Source organism: Salvelinus sp. IW2-2015, unplaced genomic scaffold (genome assembly GCF_002910315.2).
Source record: "Salvelinus sp. IW2-2015 unplaced genomic scaffold, ASM291031v2 Un_scaffold1244, whole genome shotgun sequence".
NCBI classification, from domain to species: Eukaryota; Metazoa; Chordata; class Actinopteri; order Salmoniformes; family Salmonidae; genus Salvelinus; species Salvelinus sp. IW2-2015.
Genome location: NW_019942795.1, coordinates 183,906 through 205,618, shown reverse-complemented (window position 1 = coordinate 205,618; position 21,713 = coordinate 183,906). Strand labels below are relative to the sequence as shown.

The window sequence follows — 21,713 nt, the reverse complement described above, 5'->3', positions numbered from 1 at the left end:
GTGTCTCCTCTAGTTAACTTTACAGTACAGTGGATGTTCTTAACCTTTTACTTCAGTCACAGCGGATGTGTCCTTCCTCTAGTTAACTCTAGAGTCCAGTCAGCTGATGTGTCCTCCTCTAGTTAATTTTACTCTGCACCACGTGGATTGTGTCCTCCTCTATTAACTTTACAGTCCCAGGAGTTGTTCTTCTCTCTCTAAGTTAACTCCTTAACAGTCACAGTGATGTGTCCGCTCCTTCTTAAGTAAACTTTACACTCACAGGGATGTCTCTCTCCCAGTTTAAATCTACAGTCACATGCGGATGGTCCTCCCTCTAGTAAACTTACAGCTCAGGGATGATTGTCCTCCTCTACGTTAACGTTTACATCACAGTGGATGTCCTCCTCTAGTAACTTTACAGTCACAGTGAAAGAATGATCCCCTCTCCTAGTTAACTTTGTACCAGCTCACATGGAGTAGTTCTCTCACTCTTAAGATTAAACGCTTTTACCAGGAGTCACCAGGTATTGTTGTCTCTCCTCTGTTAAACTCTTTACATGCACCGCGATGCTTTCCTCCTCTTAGTTAACTTTACAGTCACATGGGTGTCCTCCTCTGTTAAATCTTTTACCAGCATCACAGAGCGGATCCGGTCTCCTCAGTTAACTTTACAGTCACAGCGGATGTGTCCTCCTCTAGTTAACTTTACAGTCACAGTGGATGTGTCCTCCTCTAGTTCTTTACAGTCACAGTGTCTCAAATGGAACCCTGACCCCCAAAAAACAACATTTATACCATTATATTGATCCATTAGGAAAATTACGGAGCGGCGGGTAGCGGTTAGAGCATTGGGCCAGTAACTGAAAGGTTGCTAGATCGAATCTCAGAGCTGACAAGGTAAAAAATAAAATCTGTCGTTCTGCCCCTGAACAAGGCAGTTAACCCACTGTTCCTCGGGAAGGCCATCATTGTAAATAAGAATTTGCCTAGYTAAATAAAAGGATAAATAAAACAAAAATAAATGACAAAAGTAGTGCAGAAATCTGAGTTGTACTTGGACGGAGGGATTCGCTAGTAAGCAGCATGGTGCTAATAACGTGGTCCAGACCAAGGGACACTTTAGAACATGTACACATAACTCATCTTAGTTCGGCTTTGAGACACGGCCTACGGTCGTTAGGTAGTAACCTGCCACGTGACAATGACCATAGTGGTTGGCAAGACAGCACAAACAGATCTGRGACCAGGCTATGATTTAAGCAGAAGAACGAAGGTAAAGAAACGTACTTCCTTCGTCGGTTGGTTTCCAGGRAGAAGCAGCGAGCTCGGGCCCTGCATGACTTCTGTTCCTCCACCAGAACATGCCGGTCATCTTCAAACACCCCGTCAGCTCCTATCCTGCTGKTTCTGACATCAGGCCCGGTTAAGGTGTTTATGCTGATTGTGTCATTATAGGTACAATTCATACAATAGAACAAAGATTATGCATGCCTACTTTCATATGCAAAAATAAACGACCCTACTTTTTGGCATGCAACAACAACACCTTAACTCTTCTGTTAAAGCCTAGCTTCAGCCTAAACTCAATGTTTTATGTTTTGGAAAGGCCTAGTTGCAGAATACAAATGTCAAAGTAGTCATTTTGTATTGTTTATAGTCAGAGCCATGTGAATTAATTCCAACAAATTAGGCCTATTTAGATAGAGTACAAAGGAAAACAGCAACACAGTATCAATCTACCAAATGAAAGAATGACATTTTATTTTCGTGTCAAACCGCTAGTTGGCAAACCATCCCTTATGGGATTAATTGACACATAAAMAAACATTACAATAATTCACTGTGATAATTCTTCTTCCGGTGTTCTGTCTGCCTGCCAGTTTGTCTGTCCTAAAATATAAACATTAGGACCTAAACAGGCCATCTAGCTAGATTCTTTTCTATAGGTAATAGACACAAAACACACAGGGTAAGGTTATGTTTCCCACTGAGCTAACGTTAGCTAGGCTATATTAGCAATGCCAATGTTGTGCAAGGATACGAGTAGAAGAAGTTGTCCTTCGGAGCTTGCATTCTAGGAGACTGCTGACAGGCTTGACAACTTTACCAATACCACCCACAGTCTTCATTCGACCAAGTTCAGGATTTGACCCSGACAAAAACCGACAGAAATGCTAGATAAGACGGGCAGTGACCCAGCTAACGTAACGCTAMGGTTACAGTCACTGCCTTCCCGTTCATTTCGTCGCATGCAATATCACATCGGAATGGCAAACTCTTGTAKTATTACCCCACCAGGAAAAAGGATCCACAGCCAAGCTTTATTAAGCAAGACAATAAACAAGTTAGCGTTTTCTAGCTAAATTAATTTCTACTGCTGTCTGTGTACAACAGTCCACGCCATGTTGGCAACCGAGGACGCGCTTCCTTGACAACGGAAAATAATATAAAAGGTTGTAATTTCTGCACAGTACAGGAGCAGGCCAGCAGGTGGCCCCTCTTCAACACCGGTCAAATGTAGTCCGGCTACCTGTTGAAGATGGGGTGACACACAGCGGTGAATTTATTTCTACTGTGCAGCCTGATATTCCAATGGACATGATACATTCTATGTTGAACCCATATAATGGTTGATCCAACCTAGCCTGTGGACCTAATCAACTAAACGGCACGTAAAGATTTTTATGTACATAATAGTCAAATGCATATTGCTATTGAAAGCAGTTTGCTAATACTAAGGGTGGTTTTATTGCCGTCATTCCATCAGCTAGAATGGAGCCGGCGTGTTTAGCAGCCATTTTATGGGCTCCTGACCAATCATGCTACTCTGTGTGTTTTTTTGCTCTGATCTTAAAGCTGCAATATATCACTTTTTGGGGCGACCCGACCTAATTCACATAGAAATGTGAGACGTAGATCTGTCATTGTCATTGAAAGCGGTAGATCTGTTCTATGTGTGCTATTTCTATGCTTCTCGTTCTTAAATTTAGTTTTTGTGTCTTTTACTTTCGGTTTTGTAAACCAGCTTCAAACGACTCTAAGTGGTTATCCCCATAGAGTCTAATGGGCCGGGGTTTCTACTAAGATAACAGCTTAAAATAATTACATTTGGTCATACCAAGGATCATTTAGCCAATAAATATAGAATTTTAGGACCCCTGCAGTATAACAAATATTTTAAAACATGTATTTGATGAAACTTACTGCTATTAATCCCATAGAAACACATTGAATGACAGATTCAGACATTGAAAAACAGATACAAAAATAAATCAAAGGGAAGTTTGTTTTAAAGTGTCTGTCCTCTCTATGTTGAAGTATCTGTCCTCTCTATGTTGAAGTGTCTGTCCTATCTATGTTGAAGTGTCTGTCCTATCTATGTTGAAGTGTCTGTCCTATCTATGTTGAAGTGTCTGTCCTATCTATGTTGAAGTGTCTGTCCTATCTGTGTTGAAGTGTCTGTCCTATCTATGTTGAAGTGTCTGTCCTATCTATGTTGAAGTGTCTGTCCTATCTATGTCGTAGATCTACACTATACTATATACACAACAGTATGTGGACACTCCTTCAAATGAGGGGATTCGGCTATTTCAGCCACACCCGTTGCTGACAGGTGTATAAAATCGAGCATACAGATGTGGTTATTGTGAAGTGGATTCTTCTAGGAGCAACAACGGCTCAGCCGCAAAGTGGTAGGCCACACAAGCTCACAGAACAAGACAGCCGAGTGCTGAAGCGCGTAGCGCATAAAAATAGTCTTTCCTCGGTTGCAACACTCACTACAGAGTTCATGCTTCATGAAATGGGTTTCCATGGCCGAGCAGCCATACAAGCCTAAGATCACCAAGCCCAATGCCAAGTGTCAGCTGAAGTGCTGTAAAGCTCGCCGCCATTGGACTCTGGAGCAGTGGAAACGTGTTCTCTGGAGTGATGAATCACGCTTCACTTTCTGGAAGTCCGATGGATGAATCTGGGTTTGGCCAGGWGAACGCTACCYGCCCCAATATATAGAGCCAATTCTACATGTTGGTGGAGTAGGAATATTGGTATAGGGGCAGGTTGTCATGGTTCGGGTTCGGGCCCCTTAGTTCCAGTGAAGGGAAATCTTAACGCTACAGCATACAATGACATTCTAGACACTTTTTTTGCGTCCAACTTTGTGGCAACAGTTTGGGGAARGCCCTTTCCCGTTTCAGCATGACAATGCCCTCATGCACAAAGCGAGGTCCATACGGAAATGGTTTGTCGAGATCAGTGTGGAAGAATTTGACTGGCCTGCTCAGAGCCCTGACCTCAACCCCATCGAACACCTTYARGATGAATTGGAACRCCGACTGCGAGCCAGGCCTAATCGCCCAACATCAGTGCCCRACCTCACTAATGCTCTTGTGGCTGAATGGAAGCAAGTCCCCKCAGCAATGTTCCAACATCTAGTGGAAAGCCTTCCCAGAAGAGTGGAGGCTGTTATAGCAGCAAAGAGGGGACCAACTCCATATAATGCCCAACAAGCAGGTGTCCACAAAATGTTGGTCAAGTAGTGTATATCTCTTGTGTTTGCGAGAGTCTCATCTTTCCATAGAGGAGTCATAATAGTTTGTAGCCCAAAACATTCGGCGTACAGACGTTTTCGTGAGAAGAACGAATTTCCTAATGTCTCCTGGTCTGACAAACACCTTCGTAGCTCTGCCACCTTTCACCGCAGATGCGGAAGGCCGACATCGTTGGATTGAGACAAAAAACCCTGATGTCTCTAGCTTAAACCGACAGATTTTTAYRGGGATTTTAATTGTCATGCTAATTTGATTCTCACAGGCGCATGCATCAACTATATATTTTCAAATCAAGGGTCGTATTCCGGCCCTTTAACAAAGAGCAATAAACAGTGTAATGCATTTAATGCAATAGCAGGTGTAGACCAACAGTGAAATGCTTACTTACGGACCCTTCCCAACAATGCAGAGAGAAACATTTAACATTTTAACATATACACAGGGTACCAGTACTGAGTCAATGATAACTTGGCTATATACAACAGGGTACCAGTACTGAGTCAATGATAACTTGGCTATATACACAGGGTACCAGTACTGAGTCAATGATAACTTGGCTATATACACAGGGTACCAGTACTGAGTCAATGATAACTTGCTATATACACAGGGTACCAGTACGAGTCCATGATAACTTGGTATATACCGGGGTACCAGTATGAGTCAATGATAACTTGGCTATATACACGGGTATACCAGTACTGCAGTCAATGATAAATTGGTATATACCACGGGTACCCAGTACCGAGTCCATGATAATTTGGCTATATACACGGGTACCAGTATGGAGTCAATGATAACTTGGCTATATACACAGGGTACCAGTACAGAGTCAATGATAACTTGGCTATATACACGGAGTACCAGTACGAGTCATGTAACTTGGCTATATACACGAGTACCAGTACCGAGTCCATTGATAACTTGGCTATTACACGGGGTACCAGTACTGAGTCAATGATAACTTGGCTATATAGACGGGGTACCAGTACGAGTCAATGATAACTTGCTATATACACAGAGTACCAGTACCGAGTCAATGATAACTTGGCTATATACACGAGAAGTACCGTAGTCAATGATAACTTGGCTATATACACAGAGTACAGTACGAGTCCATGACAACTTGGCTATATACACAGAGTACCAGTACCGAGTCCATGATAACTTGGCTATTATACACAGAGTACCAGTAGAGTCCATGTAACTTGGCTTATAACGGGGTACAGTACCGAGTCCATGATAACTTGGCTATATAACACGGGGTACCAGTACTGAGTCAATGATAACTTGGCTATAGACGGGGTACCAGTACCGAGTCAATGATAACTTGGCTATATACACAGTACAGTACCGAGTCAATGATAACTTGGCTTAATCACAGAGTACAGTACGAGTCATGATAATTGGTATATACACAGAGTACAGTACGAGTCCATGAAACTTGGCTATATACAGATACCAGTACGAGTCTGATTTTGCTTATATACACAGAGTACCAGTACCGAGTCCATGATAACTTGGCTATATACACAGAGTACCAGTACCGAGTCCATGATAACTTGGCTATATACACTGTCATGACGTGCCCTGGGGGGGAGGATCATAGCCTCTCTCTCTCTCTCTCTCTCTCTCTCCCCAGTTTATGGCAGTCGTAAATACTCTGCTTCTGGGTGTGTAGTATTGAGATTGGAATGTGTGACTGTGGGACACAGAGAGAGACTTGGCCAATCTCCTAATCCCCAAAATGGGAGAACTAAACAATATTTCTGCGTTTGAGAATGTGGGAATGGTCCGTGGACACTTAAGGGACAGTCATGACAAGTGTGTTTCATTTGGTGATCTCACAAAGGACAGGACACACAGCATAACTGTATCTCTTAAAGTGTACATTTCCCAGCTGTCAGGTTTACTGTACATCTAAATATTGTGAAACTTATGTGATTAAACATGAAACTATTTGTGAAAAGATGTAATGTGATGTTAACCTTCTAAATGAGAGTATGGGTTTTTCATATAAAGATGAACTAGTCAGTGGCCACACCTCCGTGAGACCATCACATTTGGCATCATAGAACCGCCGCTTTTTCCACAGAGTATAAAACCAAATCAATTAAGTCAGAGAACGCCAGGACAGAGTCCCCGTGTTGGAATGACTACAATTCTATAGACCATTTGACCATACAGCTGTAGTTTTGGCCTCACGGCTGGAAATGGTTAAACTCTGAGACTATCGATTACTACAGAATAAGAGCAAATCTTAGACGTATAATTACTAGTCTGCAGCTAGAAATGATGTAAGTCTAATACGAGAATACCGACAACCACCGAAGCACCTATTCTATTAGAACATTTCCGAATGGTACTCTGAAGTATCCAGTGTGTGTGTTTGTGGGTAGAGTCCAGTGTGTGAGTGTGTGGGTAGAGTCCAGTGTGTGTGTTTGTGGGTAGAGTCCAGTGTGTGAGTGTGTGGGTAGAGTCCAGTGTGAGTGTATTGGTAGAGTCCAGTGTGTGTGTTTGTGGGTAGAGTCCAGTGTGTGAGTTTGTGGGTAGAGTCCAGTAGTTAAATAAAAACGAATGTCATAGTCCCAAGTGTGCTACAGATTTCAGGGAGGATGAACTCTTGAACTAAGCTGTCACCCATTAAATTTGTTTTGAATATTTTGTCATTCAAATGTCTATGGATTGTCTCATCACAACCAGCAGAATACTTTCTAATTAAAGAAAATGTTTCTCAAATCAGTGACATTATCTCTTTAATGTGTATTTCTCCCCTCACAGCATGATACTAATAATTAAATAAGTCCACTCACTAAAAAAGCTAAAAAAGCTGCACGAACCTCGTGAAAGGGGTCATTCATTTCAACGCTTACCCCAAAAATCTAACATTTCCTCTGATTTTCTTCCACTAACTGCTCTCTGTGTGTTCAAAGAAAAACAGCACCAAAGACAAAATTTCTATTGATGATGAGACCAACTGTGGTGCACCGCATGCAATAGGGAAATTAGATGGGAGCCTTTTTAATGTGACACTCCTGGAGGGATGACAGAGTGGCTCCTCGGCTCTGCTCTATACATGAATTTCAACTGCTGTCTGGAAGCACTTGTCAAAGAGATTGATGAAGAGCCATCAGAAAGAGAACCAATTCAGACATTGATTTGCGGGGGAGTGCCAGCTATCTAGGGCCTCTCATTCTGTGGTGGGGGGCTGTTTGGTGAGTTGGTGGGGGGTGCTGGTGGAATTGGACTTATGGGAAATGTAATGAATTGATGTTTAGTCTGATCCTTAGCTGTAGCCAGGGAGAGAGAGGGCTTGTCAATGGATAACATTAGATGGACATTCACTCCCATCGTTTATCAATGAAAGTCTTATCACAACGACAATATTGGTTTATATTGGAAGCCATAAATTGCATTTAACACTTTATTATATTGCTGTGATGGTGAAATCCATGGTTCTTTTCTATGGAATTCATCCATTTAAATGTCCTATTTGTCCTATTTATATGGTGCCAGGCTTGAAACGAGAACCACCTGAACCCCTGCCCATCTGTTCATTTAAAATGGTCTTTTAAGAGGAGGACATTTCACTCACTACAGGACTAGAGGAGAGGAGCATTGCTGTGAGGGGTTATTACCGAGAGAGAGAGAGGAGAGAGGAGCATGCTGTGAGGGTTATTACAGAGAGAGAGAAAAGGGAGGGAGGTGGAAAGGGAGAGCGTAGGGAAGGGATAGCGGGACAGTGAAGCTGAAGATACAGAGGCATATCCAAGAGGCAGGAGAGTACCGTACACGTCGAGCCTTCCAAGAAATGACCAATTTCCGCAGGCCACTTGGAAAATGAGAAGCAGTAGAATTTTGATGAACTACTTCAAAGCACTTGTAGATGTCTATAGTTTCTTACCTTCTATTGCAATTGAGCCTATAGAAAGAATAAATAATTACACCCATATGCTATCAAATCTAACTGTTCTTTCCTATTGTGTCCTTTTACTACAAACGCCTCATTATTATTCGTCTGTGTTCTATTATTTGGGGAAATATTCTTCAAAACAATAATTGGGAGAGGCCACAGGGTGTGACGTCTTGATCATCAGTTTTTAGGATCATCCCCAGCATGGTATTAATCCATTTGAAGCTGCGTTTATGTTGTCATTTGTTGAAATTGCCGAAAGTAACTGAGTGGGCATGTATAAAAAAAAAAAATATAGAAAATGTACACAAAGGTGCAACCTGTAATACATATTATTATACATATACATATTAAGCAAATCACCTTTAACTTGATCTTGCGCGTTGTTTCCCTGCCATAGAATAGTCATCCTTTTCAGTGAAACAGTGAGGGTGGATCATCCCAAAGCTGCACTGTTGAGCCCCAGCTGGTGTGGAATAGATGAGAACATCACTGTGTATGTTTTCTCAAATACGTCTCCCCTGTGACTGCACTGAGATCTACTTAATCTGAGCTCTAGGTATGGGCTTGGACAAAACTTTGGCTTTTGTGGCCATAGGAACAAAGAGATGAGAGGAGAAAAAAAGGTGAAAAGATTGAAACTCCTCTCCTCTGGGGAACTCAAAGTACACGATTGTAGTTTTTAAAATGTGAGCAATAGACACGTAGCTGAAGGATACAGTATTTGAGAGCGAGAGAGCAGCTCTGAACACAGCAGAGGGAATGAATGGAAAACAGCAGACATTTTTTCATCCAATTGGTTATCTTGCAACTGTTGTGACACAGCCAAACTAGCGCCATAATAACTTCTTGGAGGAATCCATCAGTCTGCAGGAGAGCTCAACAAAGCTAATGACTCCAGCATTTCCTTGTTTTCATCACCTTGTCATAGCGTCCACCTCATATTTTGCTAACATCTGCCTGATAACCATCGCTCATTTTGGCAGTGCTGCCTTGAGAACTCTGTATACTACTTTTGAATACCTACGTGCACCATTGATAATCTTTCTCACACTCCTAGAACCCTTCTTGTCTACATGAACTTTGTCAAATAGGTAACACTGACTATGCATTCCTCTTGTAAAATAAGCACAACCTACACCTTGAAAGTGGGAATTCAGGATTGTTTTTCCTTCTATCATGCGCCAGAGAGACAGAAATGTAACTGTACTCATCCTTGAATTAGGTGAGGAAGGAAGCAAACATGACATACCAAATGGCAGTACAAGTCAAACGATAGCCCCGTGAAGCGTATTGTCACAATGGGTTCAACCAGTGGCATGCAAGGTGTGTACATCAGTTGTCATAACCTGACAAAAGTCAAAACTGATCAATGAACACATGCAATTGTTATGCAGCACTTAATGACCGTTTAAAGTACGCGTAATGACAGGTGTCATTGCCCACAGGCGTCAAATGCTATGTTGAGGAAGTGGCTGTGCCGCGGCGTCCAAACTCAGTGAGATCAGGCAGAATGGGAGAGCAGTTCTACCATCAAGACCTCACCACCGTGCGCACCACCGAGATCAACTTCCTCATAGGCAGGCCTTCAACTGAGGAGACGGTAGATGGCAGGAAGTGCAAGGTTACAGTTCTCTGAAGTCTGCCATATAATGTAAGTAGTCTGCCCTAAACAATGTAAAGTAGTCTCTGCCATATACAATTAAAGGTAGTCTCTGCCCCATACAATGTAGGTAATGTCCCAATCCTATCGAGATAGCCTTTGTAACGGAGAAGGAAAGGAGCACAGCAAGAGGAAGCTACATTTGAGACGCCAGCCCATGGTTACACTCATCCAGATCAGATCCCCTTCAAGATAAGTGAGGACAGGAAAGTACATTGGTTGATGTAAAAAAATTGACATGGACACACCTCTTCACGCATTACATTCATATCAACGAGCCTGGCCACATGGGAGACCGAGAGCAAAATGTACTGCAGGCAGACCCTTCCTGATGGGCAACGGCCAAGGACCTTCTTGGACCAGAGAGCTGAAGGGAGATGAACCATTACTGGTGAGGAAGTTTGTGACTAAAGAAAGGTAGTAGGAAAGGCGTCATGTCAGGCCCCCTCAGTTTTTTATCTATTTGTACACTGAAACTATAGAAGAGTGTTCCTTTCACAAATAATTCATAATCCACAGTGTGTGTGTTGTAGAGTCCAGTGTGGTGTGTGGGTAGAGTCGGTGTGTGCCAGTGTGTGTAGTCCAGTGTGATGTATTGTAGATCCAGTGGTGGTGTGTGGGTAGCAGTCCAGTGTGTGGTTTGTGCGAGAGTCCAGTGTGTGCTGTGGTGTGAGAGCCAGTGTGTGTGTGTATGTGGGTAGAGTCCAGTGTGTGTGTGTGGTAGAGTCTCAGTGTGTGGGTAGAGTCCAGTGTGTGAGTGTTAGAGCCAGTGTGTGTGTAGAGTCCAGTGTGTGTGTGTGTGGGTAGAGTCCAGTGTGTGTGTGGTGTGTGGTAGAGTCCAGTGTGTGTGTGGGTAGAGTCCAGTGTGTGGGTAGAGTCCAGTGCGTGTGTGTGTGTGGGTAGAGTCCAGTGTGTGTGTGTGTGGGTAGAGTCCAGTGTGTGTGTGTGGTAGAGTCCAGTGTGTGTTGTGTGTGGGTAGAGTCCAGTGTGTGGTGTGTGTGTGTGTGGTAGAGTCCAGTGTTGGTAGTGTGGTAGAGTCCAGTGTGTGTGTGTGATAGTGTGTGTGTGGGTAGAGTCCAGTGTGTGTTGTGTGTGGTAGAGTCCAGTGTGTGGTGTGTGGGGTAGAGTCCAGTGTGTGTTGGTGTGGGTAGAGTCAGTGGTGTGTGTGTCGTGGGTAGAGTCGCAGTGTGTTGTTGTTTGAGTGGCGCAACGATCTAAGGCACTGCATCTCAGTGCTAGAGGGGTCACTCCAGACCCTGGTTTGATCACGGACTCTATCACAACTGGCCATAATTGAGTGTCCCATAGGGCGGCGCACAATTGACCCAGCATCGTCCGGGTTTGGTTTGACCGGGGTAGGTCGTCATTGTAGAATAAGAATTTGTTCTTAACTGGCTTGCCTAGTTAAACCCTATACATACAGTATATTTAGGCACAGAGTTTCTAAACCCAGAGGCTCAACATCGCAAGACTTCCGGGAACGCTTGCGAAGCAGACCAAACAAAACAGGCCGGGGTTTGGGGTTTGAGAAGTCAATGAGAGAAGTAAAACATTCTTCCTGAGTTGTTAATGACAGATTCCCCCGCCCCCCTCCTCATCTCATACCTCTGAGTGGGAGACCTGCCTAGCTCATAAACTAGAATCCGCCCACCCCGACAAGGTTAACTGACTCACAGTCCCACACAGGTGACATGATATCATAGACGTGATGTGAAAATGAGGGATAGAAAACATGTCGCGCAAAATGTCCATTTTGATTTGTTTTTTGCGGCCGCCCCGTGCCGCCCCATGCAAGATGCCGCCTTGCGCGGCTGCGAATGTCGCCTATACCTAAATCCGCCACTGGACCCCATTGTGGAAAGGGGAGATTCTCACAAAAATGATGGTGTTCTCCCACAAGTGTCACAAGACTCATCTGAAGGTTAAAAAAAAGTAAGGTTAGTATTGAGGTAGTTTAGTTCCTACCAAAAAMATGGGGTTAAATATGTGTAAAGAAAAGTATATATTTCCTGAGCTTTCTTATATCTCCTAGATATAGGACAGACACTGATTCATTTTTCTTACTGTTTTTTTTTGTTGCCATTTATGAATGTTATTCAATGCATTTCTATAGTAGTAAAGGCCAAATTCAATGTTTTATCATATCATTTTTTTTATAAATCATTTTTAATACCTAAAGTGGTCCTATATTTCAAAATCAAATATCTAAATGATCCATGGTATGACCTTAAAACAATTCTATATGCTCCCCTCTCCCCCATTAGTAAATTATATAAAAAAGCAATATTGTCTGTACACGTTCGATTTGGGAAATCCATACTGATTGAGATTTTAGGCACAGGAGGGGGGCTATGCCTTTTACCCATGGGACTGAAAGCTAAACTTGTGCCCTGAGCACTATGATTTGTAGGCCTATGTGATTTTTTTTTCCTTTTTGACAAGTTGGCAATAAACAGGGTCATTTCAAACTGGACCCCATTCACAACGGTAATGAGTAGATGATCCTACTACAGCACACACCACTATTATCGTCAAAGAACGTCACCATCAACCTTATAAGGTAGTGGTCAGGGTATGGACGCGCGTATTCTGCGCTCAGCGTCAGTCCATTCCAGGAGTGGACTTCGGTGGTTAGCAGCGTCTTTGTCTGTGCGCTTCTGTTGACGATCRGAGGGTTGAGATTGACAAGAAATGACTCACAGAAGTCTGTATTTCAATGAAAGTGATTCAACAAAACGTTGTTCTACCGAARGAGATTCTGATAGAAATCATCCACTGTTGAAGACAGTCTCATGTGCTAACAGAAGCGCGAACAGCCACGGACACTACAAGAGGTGAGTGTCATATTTTCAGAGTTGTACCAATGATAGCCTTATTCTAAAGACAAAACAACATCGTATTCTGACCGTTACGCGTTGTTGTATGAAGGCTATATCGATGGTTAGACTATGAAAAAGGAAAATACATTCATAATATCGCTATTAAAAAATGTTTAGTCTACAGTCCCCAAACGTATTTTTAGTCGATGTTTGGACAGTATCTGTGACCTCGTGGATTAAGAAAACCAGCGGATGTTAAGTAGATTTTCTCCGTGTCCAAAGGGACCCAATGGAAAATGAAATACATTGGACTCTATAGCCCAAGATGGACTGTTTAGGAGTGCTTAACATTGACAGTCCATGAAATKGACTAATTGGACACTAGCTCTTGCTATTCATTTTATGTTATGTCAAGAGGACACTGTCTGTGTCCCCTTGATGTTGTGAAGGATGCCTTAAAGAAAGTACAGCCTACTTTTCTATACTGAAAAAATATATATAAATGCAATAATTTCAACAATTTTACAGATTTACAATTCATATAATGAAATCAATCAATTGAAATGAATTCATTAGTTCCTAATCTATGGATGTCACATGACTGGCCAGGGGGCGCAGCCATGGGAGGGCATAGGCCCACCCACTTTGAAGACAGGCCCACCCACTGGGGAGCCAGGCCCAGCCAATCAGAATGAGTTTTTCCCCACAAAAGGGCTTTATTACAGACAGAAATACTCCTCAGTTTCAGCAGCTGTCCGGGTGGCTGGTCTGATGAAGCCGGATGTGGAGGTCCTGGCCTCGTGTGGTTACACGTGGTCTGCGGCTGTGAGGCCAGTTGGACATACTGCCAAATTCTCTAAAACAACGTTGGAGGCGGCTTATGGTAGAAAAATGAACGCACAATTATCTGGCAACAAATCTGRTGGACATTCCTGCAGTCAGCATGCCAATTGCACGCACCTTCAAAACTTTAGACATCTATGGCGTTGTGTTGTGTGACAAAACTGCACATTTTAGAGTGGCCATTTATTGTCCCCAGCACAAGGTGCACCTGTGTAAGGATCGTGCAGTTTAATCAGCTTCTTGATATGCCACACCTGTCAGGTGGATGGATTATCTTRGCAAAGGAGAAATGCTCACTAACAGGAATGTAAACACATGTGTGAGAAATGAGCTTTTTGTGCTTATGGAAAATGAATAAGGTATTTTATTTAAATTCATAAAACAAAGGAAACCAACACTTTACATGTTGCGTTTTATACTTTTGTTCAGTGTRGATATAGCATGATGTAGCTACGGGTGGATCCATTGTAATGGAACAGGCAGGGAGCACGGTTTGAACCCTTAACCTTCTGGCCCGAAGCCCAGTGCGCCATCGACTGCACCACAAACTTATGCCCAAGAGTCAGAGACGTTTATAAACCAGGGTCAATACAGCACCTTCAGAAACTATTCACACCCCTTGACTTTTTCMAAAWTKTTGTTATGTTACACGTTTTCAGAGCCCGGGGAACAGTAGGTTAACTRCCTTGCTCAGGTTCAGAATGACAGATTGTTTTCCTTGTCAGCTCAGGGATTCGATCCAGCAACCATTCGGTTACTGGCCCAACTCTCTAACCACTAGGCTACCTGCCGAATGGGCCCACGTATATACAAAGTGGTCTAGTTAACCCAGAAGCGGGTAGCAAACTTTCATAACTAGCCAGTCCAACTTTGCCATGGTAGTGACCCACTCATCAAAGGGAAGGGGATAGTCTTTCTTCCAATGTCTTCACAGTAAGCGCTTAACCTTGTTTAGGGGGTCAGATATTTGTTCCTGTAGCAGGTGATAGATTCTCAGAGCCAACCCCCCTTGCGTTGTTAATGGCTTGGTTAGTAATTCTTCAATCGGACTGGCTATGGACAGGTTGGCTATGGACAGGTTACTATGGGACAGGCTGCTATGGACAGGTTGGCTATGGGACAGGTGGCTATGGACAGGGTTGGCTATGGGAAGGTTGGTATGGACAAGGTTGGCTATGGACAGGTGCTATGGGACAGGTTGGCTATGGGACAGGTTGGCTATGGGACAGGTGTCTATGGGACAGGTGGCTATGGACAGCTGGCTATGACAGGTTGGCTATGGGACAGGCTGGCTATGGACAGGCTGGCTATGGACAGGTTGTATGGACATACTGGCATGGACAGGTGGCTAGGGGACAGGTTGCTATGGACAGGTTACTATGGGACAGGCTGGCTATGGGACAGGTTGGCTATGGGACATCCTGGCTATGGGACAGGTTGGCTATGGACAGGGCTGGCTATGGACAGGCTGACTATGGGACAGGCTGATATGGGGACAGGCTGACTATGGGACAGGCTGGCTATGGGACAGGCTGGCTATGGGACAGGCTGGCTATGGGACAGGCGACTATGGGACATCCTGGCTATGTACAGGTTGGCTATGGACAGGCTGGCTATGGGACAGGCTAGCAATGGGACAGCTGGCTATGGGACATGTAAGGGAGCTTCCCAGCCATTTTGACAAAGTACTTTGCAATTGGAGATGCCTCCAATATTGATCCTGTGCAGATATACTTATTAGAAATCTGGGCCAAGTTTAAGAATAGTTTAGTACGGTTAAATAAAGCCAACAGACAAGTCATCCCTAGATATTACCACTGTTCACAAAGGATGTTTTACCTCCAATTAGAGATCGTCTATATGTGCACAGAGGCCTGAGGTGATTTCTTCTGGTCCAACGTCCACATCTGTGCAATTTATCCCACAATGTTTGGAGTTTCTAACAGGGGGTCCTTCGACAGTGGTCTCACTGTGCTAAATATTCTGAGCCAGGCGAGAATCCCCATAGGCTTCAGATTCCATCTGGTACCAGCTGGTTTAGCCCCTCCCTTCCTTTAGTCCCCTCTTCCATCTGGTACCAGCCTGGTTTTAGCCCCTCCCTTCCATCTGGTACCAGCACTGGTTTAGCCCTCCCTTCCATCTGGGTACCAGCCTGGTTTAGCCCCTCCCTTCCATCTGTACCAGCCCTGTTTAGTCCCCTCCCTTCCATCTGGTCACCAGCCTGGTTTAGCCCTCCCTTCCACTGGTACCAGCCTGGTTTAGCCCCCCCTTCCATCTGGACCTGCCTGGTTTATACCCCTCCCTCTCCATCTGGTACCAGCCTGGTTTAGCCCTCCTTCCATCTGGTACCAGCCTGGAGTTTAGCCCCTCTCCCTTCCATCTGTACCAAGCCTGGTTTATCCCCTCCCTTCCATCTGGTACCAGCCTGGTTTATCCCTCCCTTTATCTGGTACCAGCCTGGTTTAGCCCCTCCCCTCTAGGTACCAGCCTGGTTTAGCCCCTCCCTCCATCTTGGTACCAGCCTGGTTAGCCCCTCCCTTCCATCTGGTACCGCCTGGTTTAGGCCCTCCCTTCCATCTGGTACCAGCCTGTTTAGCCCCTCCCTCCATCTGGTACCAGCCTGGTTTAGCCCCTCCCTTCCATCTGGTACCAGCCTGGTTTAACCCTCCTTCCATCTGGTACCAGCCTGGTTAGTCCCTCCCTTTCTCTCTGGTACAGCCTGGTTTAGCCCTCCCCTCCATCTGTACCAGCCTGGTTTAGCCCCTCCCTTCCATCTGGTACCAGCCTGGTTTAGCCCCTCCCTTCCATCTGGTACCAGCCTGGTTTAGCCCCTCCCTTCCATCTGGTACCAGCCTGGTTTGCCCTCCTTCCATCTGGTACCAGCCTGGTTTATCCCCTCCCTTCCATCTTGTACCAAGCCTGGTTTAGTCCCTCCCTTCATCTGGTACCAGCCTGGTTTAGTCCCTCCCTTCATCTGGTACCAGCCTGGTTTAGCCCTCCCTTTCAGCTTGGTACCAGCCTGCGTTTAGCCCCTCCTTCTCTCAGTGTACTCTTCCTCTGGTACCAGCCTGGTTTAGCCCCTCCCTCCACTTACCAAGTCTGTACTCCTTATTACCAGCCTGGTTTAGCCCCTCCCTTCATCTGTGTACCAGCCTGTGAGCCCCCCCTTCCATCTGCGATAACCGCCTGGTTACCCCTTCTACGCTCCCCTTTAGCCTCCCTTCCATCTAGTAACCAGCCTGGTTTAGCCCCTCCCTTCCATCTGGTACCAGCCTGGTTTAGCCCCTCCCTTCCATCTGGTACCAGCCTGGTTTAGCCCCTCCTGTTTCTGGACAGAACGCCCTATAGCAGGAAAACGCAGAATGAAGTGGATTTCAGATCAGTTTTGACCTGTTTGAATGCCAGCCTCTGTTCTTTACCTCCTTTAGAATAGTCTGAGGGTGAGCATCCCAGCCATGTCAACGTTCTTCTCTTTCGCTGCTCTGAGAGTTTCCTCCTTCACCTGATACCGTAGCATGTTGACCATGATGGTCCGTGGCCTCGCTCTGTCTGCTGTCTCCTGGGYGGGCCTGTGGGGACTCTGTGTGCCCTCTGGTATCTTACGTGGCATTCAAGCATATTCAGGATTTCTCTCTGTAGAAACTCTATCATGTCTTTCTCTTCTGCCGTCTTAGGAACCCCTGAGATTTTAATACTACAGCGACACCCCCTGTTATCCAAATTATCAACACGGTCCTGACATTTTTGCAATTCTTTCTGGATTTCGTCTACCTGACCTTTTGTTGTGAAGGCGCCGTTCTTCAACGTTGCAACACGGTCCTCTGCTTCACTATAGCGGGTGGCCAGCGTATCAATTTCCCCTTCCATTTCCTCCATTGCGGTCTTTGTTTCTGACATGTCTTGTTCAATATTTTGGGTGGACAAACTCATTTCTCAGATTTTGGAGGCAAGAAAGGTCAGAGTGCAAGTTGCAGCGTCTGGCTGTGCTGGCCCGCAGACAGTCTCCATGTTCTTGCTAAGCTTGGACAGTTGTGTCTGCAGTGAATCCTTTGTGCGCTGTGGTTTGCGGCTATCCCGGTTAGACGTGTCATTTTTGGTTGTAACAAAAATCTGCCTTTCACTTGTATGAGTATCACTATGCCCCAAAATGGGTAAATACTGTTGCCAAAATCAATTTTAGTGTTGAGTTCGATGAAGCTCCTCATCTACACAGCCGTCCTTGTCGAGTAGGATTTTGTTTTATTTTGTGTATGTGTGAGTTAACTTTTGTTTTGTCCTCTAAACTGGCCATCCCATTCAACAGTACAATGAATGTCATTGTTTGTATTGCTGTCTTTTTTACTTTATTTTTATTGGAAAATAATAAACATATTATAAAAAAAATAAAAAAATAAAAAATAAAAAAGAGAGCACACTTGGTCACCATAGTAACAGTTTTGTCTTAAATCAGCTTGAAAATCTATGGCAAGAATTGAAAATGTTTAGCAATGATCAACAACCAACTTAAAACATATTGTACATTCCACGTGTGCAAATCTTTTAGAGACCTACCCAAAAAGACTCACAGATGTAATCGTTGACTGAGGTGATTCTAACGTGCACTGACTCAGGGGTGTGAATATTAATGTAAATGAGATATTTATGTATTTAATTCTCAATACATTTGCAAACATTTCTAAAAAACATGTTTTTACTTTGTCATTACGGGGTGTAGTGTGGAAATGGGTGAGAGGAAAAAGCAACAATTGAATCCATGTTGAATTCAGGCTGTAACACAATAACATGTGGAATAAATCAAGGGGTGTGAATACTTTCTGAAGGACCTGAACTTCAAAACGCATTCTTCCATTACACATTAGACAGGCCGGGTGTGCATATGACCAAATATAGTTGGTCTACACTAGGTTTCTTATAGCCGGAGTGCTTGTATTATCAGGCCAAATCCTTGGCTTATATTGATGATGGAAAACATGTTGGCTTGACAAGGATCAATGGAGTTAGCAAGAGCACAAACAGATCCGGGAGCATGCTAGGGTCTGGGAGCATGCTAGGGTCTGGGAGCAGGCTAGGGTCTGGGAGCAGGCTAGGGTCTGGGAGCATGCTAGGGTCTGGGAGCATGCTAGGGTCTGGGAGCAGGCTAGGGTCTGGGAGCAGGCTAGGGTCTGGGAGCAGGCTAGGGTCTGGGAGCAGGCTAGGGTCTGGGAGCAGACACAGATCAGGGAGCAGTCAGACTTGACCAATCCCCTATTAGAGGCCTGAGTTAATCCCGGTCAGGTCTAATGGACTGGGCTTCTGATTAGAGTCCTGAGTTAATCCCGGTCAGGTCTAATGGACTGGGCTTCTGATTAGAGTCCTGAGTTAATCCTGGTCAGGTCACTTGATCAGGAAAAACTTAAATCCATAATTATGACACATGATGAACAAATTGTTGGCTGCTCAAAAGGAGAAATCAGCCCAAAAATCCAATAAAAGAAAAATAAGCATTAAGTGAAACAGGGACTAGACAGTACAGGGCCAGGCTATATCAGTGACACAGGGACTAGACAGTACAGGGCCAGGCTATATCAGTAATACAGGGACTAGACAGTACAGGGCCAGGCTATATCAGTGATACAGGGACTAGACAGTCAATCCTGGCCACCGGCGGCGCAGCCCAGGTCTACTCCTCCTATTTGTATGTATAATATTCGTATCCTCTGTAACCCATCGACCGGTACTGTGACCCTTGTTGCATAGTCACTTCAATCTCCCTATCTATGTACTGTATATATCTACCGCTCGTACCCATCGACTCGGTACTGGTAACCGACTTGTTTTGCATAGTCACTTTATCCCTACCTAATATGACTGTATATACTTAGACGCGGATAGTAGTAATGGTCGGTATCCCGTACATGCAACGCGGTATCAGGAGTGGAGTCTACTAGTGGGGGTTGAGAGTCAGGAGGTGAGGTCTACAAGGCGATGTGAGCGCTAAACTTGAGCACATTCTTGGTAATGAAAGGCTGTCCTGTAGATATGGTTTCATGGGATGCAAATAGATCACTGTCTAGTGGAGTACGTCCCCTATTTTGACTTGTAGAAATAGTCTATCCGCGTACCTCGACGTCGACTTCGTACTGGTACCTGAGAGGTGCTCTCTTGGTGCGAATAGTCAAGCTATTGATACGCCTGCTCGATGTATGTAGCGTGTGTGATAGTATCTATCCAGTTAAGATGTGAGTAGAGTACAGTGTATAGTGGAGCGTGGACCGCAATGTAGGTTTCGATCGTCGGTAGGTCTGGGGTGATGCGAATGTGTGAGGTGGAGATGTATGTGAAGGTTACCCAGCTTGTTAGGATCTTAGGTGTGTGGGTTGAGTAACTGCGGTGTAATGAGCGGTCCTATGAGTTGGACGTCCTTATTTGTTGCATAGGTCGATCATGCTTTAAGATCTCTCCCTAATGTACTGTATATGATCTACCTCGTACCCATCGACTCGGTACTGGTAACACGGTCGTGCTTGTTGCATAGTCACTTCAATCCTCCCTATAATTGTATCTGTATATTATCTAACCTCGTACCATTCTGATCTCGGTACTGGTGACCTCTTGGCTATAGTCCTTTAAATTCCCCTGTCCATATGTACTTGTATTTGATCTATCCAATCGTACCATCACTTCGGTACTGGTACCGGTTCTGTACTATGTCGTTAGATAATAGTGTAGATTGTACGAGTACAAGTTTGTTGGCGAAAGTTAGTGCTACTTTCTAAGTTCCTACCGCATGTGTGTATTTGTACTTGGCTTATTAGAGTAGTGCCGGAGAGGTATGAATCCAGAGGCGTAAGTACCGACTTAGAAGAAGTAGAGAGGGCCTCAGTTCTCGTGGGTGGACGAGGAGGTTAGGTACCTCTAGACGAGGCTCGGAGTAACTGATTAGGTACCTGACGTACAGCTCGGGTTTTTACCTGTATGTTGCAGTAGTCTCACTAATCCTGTCCCTATATGTAAGCTGATAGATATAATCTACCATCGTACCCATCGACGTCGGTACTGGTACCGCTCCTTGTGCAAACTAGATCACTTTCATCCTCCCTTATCAATAGTACGTTATATACTCTAACCTCAGTAGCCATATGCCAAATCATCGACTCGAGGGCCGGTATCCTGTGTATTATAGCATTGCGCATGTAATTCTTACTTATTATTTCTATATTTTTTTTTCTTTCTTCTTGCATTTTTGGAAAGACTCCCATAAAATAAGCCATTTCATATGTTACGCCGACACACTGCAAGTTAGTCCGAAGGATCTCGACAAATCATACATTGTCGAAAATGATAAAAAAAAAAGAATGGCTATCAGCGAGTGGGGACAGGGAAGAGACTTGAAAATGTGTAAGCAAACAACAGTTACATCAAGCTCTAACAATTTGTATAATGGGACCAGGCCCTAATAATACAACAAAGTTGAAATCATGATATTGTAACTAATAATATAACTCTCACAACACACAAACTACACACACAACCACACACACACACCACACACACACACACACGCACACACAACACACACACTACACACACACACACTACAGCACAGCACACACACACACACACACAACACCACACACACACCACAAACACACCAACAACCACGTGAGCAGCATGTAGATTTCGTTAAGACAGACACAGTCCTAGAGATGGTTTAGAAGAGGGACCTATTGACCGTACAATTGCGCAACTAAGGTTGACCAGACGCTAATGGAACCTAATTTTCTACATAGCGCACATGCCGGGCCCTAATGGAGATCCTGTTCAACAGAAGTGCCACTATATGAAAAAGGGCTGTCATTGGGACAGATAGCCAGAGCGGGAGGTAAGCAGACAAGAGGGCCCTAATTGGGAGTCAGATAACCAACCAGAATATGATTTTAAAAGCCAGACGAGAAGAGAGACCA

At 44.4% G+C, this 21,713-nt stretch overlaps 2 protein-coding genes across 2 annotated transcripts in view; one reads left to right on the top strand and one right to left on the bottom strand.

The window, feature by feature from the left end:
* cep126 (centrosomal protein 126) overlaps positions 1-2,384 on the bottom strand; it is a 44,167-nt gene extending 41,783 nt beyond the window's left edge. Inside the window, exons 1-2 of the mRNA XM_070438853.1 lie at positions 2,024-2,384; positions 1,270-1,389 (exon numbers count right to left, since the gene is read on the bottom strand). Coding sequence (XP_070294954.1) covers positions 1,270-1,389; positions 2,024-2,055 — 152 coding nt within the window. The 5' untranslated portion in view covers positions 2,056-2,384. The remainder of the gene's footprint in view (positions 1-1,269; positions 1,390-2,023) is intronic.
* A 10,341-nt stretch (positions 2,385-12,725) lies between these two features.
* LOC112070165 (short transient receptor potential channel 6-like) overlaps positions 12,726-21,713 on the top strand; it is an 81,009-nt gene continuing 72,021 nt past the window's right edge. The window contains exon 1 of the mRNA XM_070438852.1: positions 12,726-12,942. Coding sequence (XP_070294953.1) covers positions 12,800-12,942 — 143 coding nt within the window. The 5' untranslated portion in view covers positions 12,726-12,799. The remainder of the gene's footprint in view (positions 12,943-21,713) is intronic.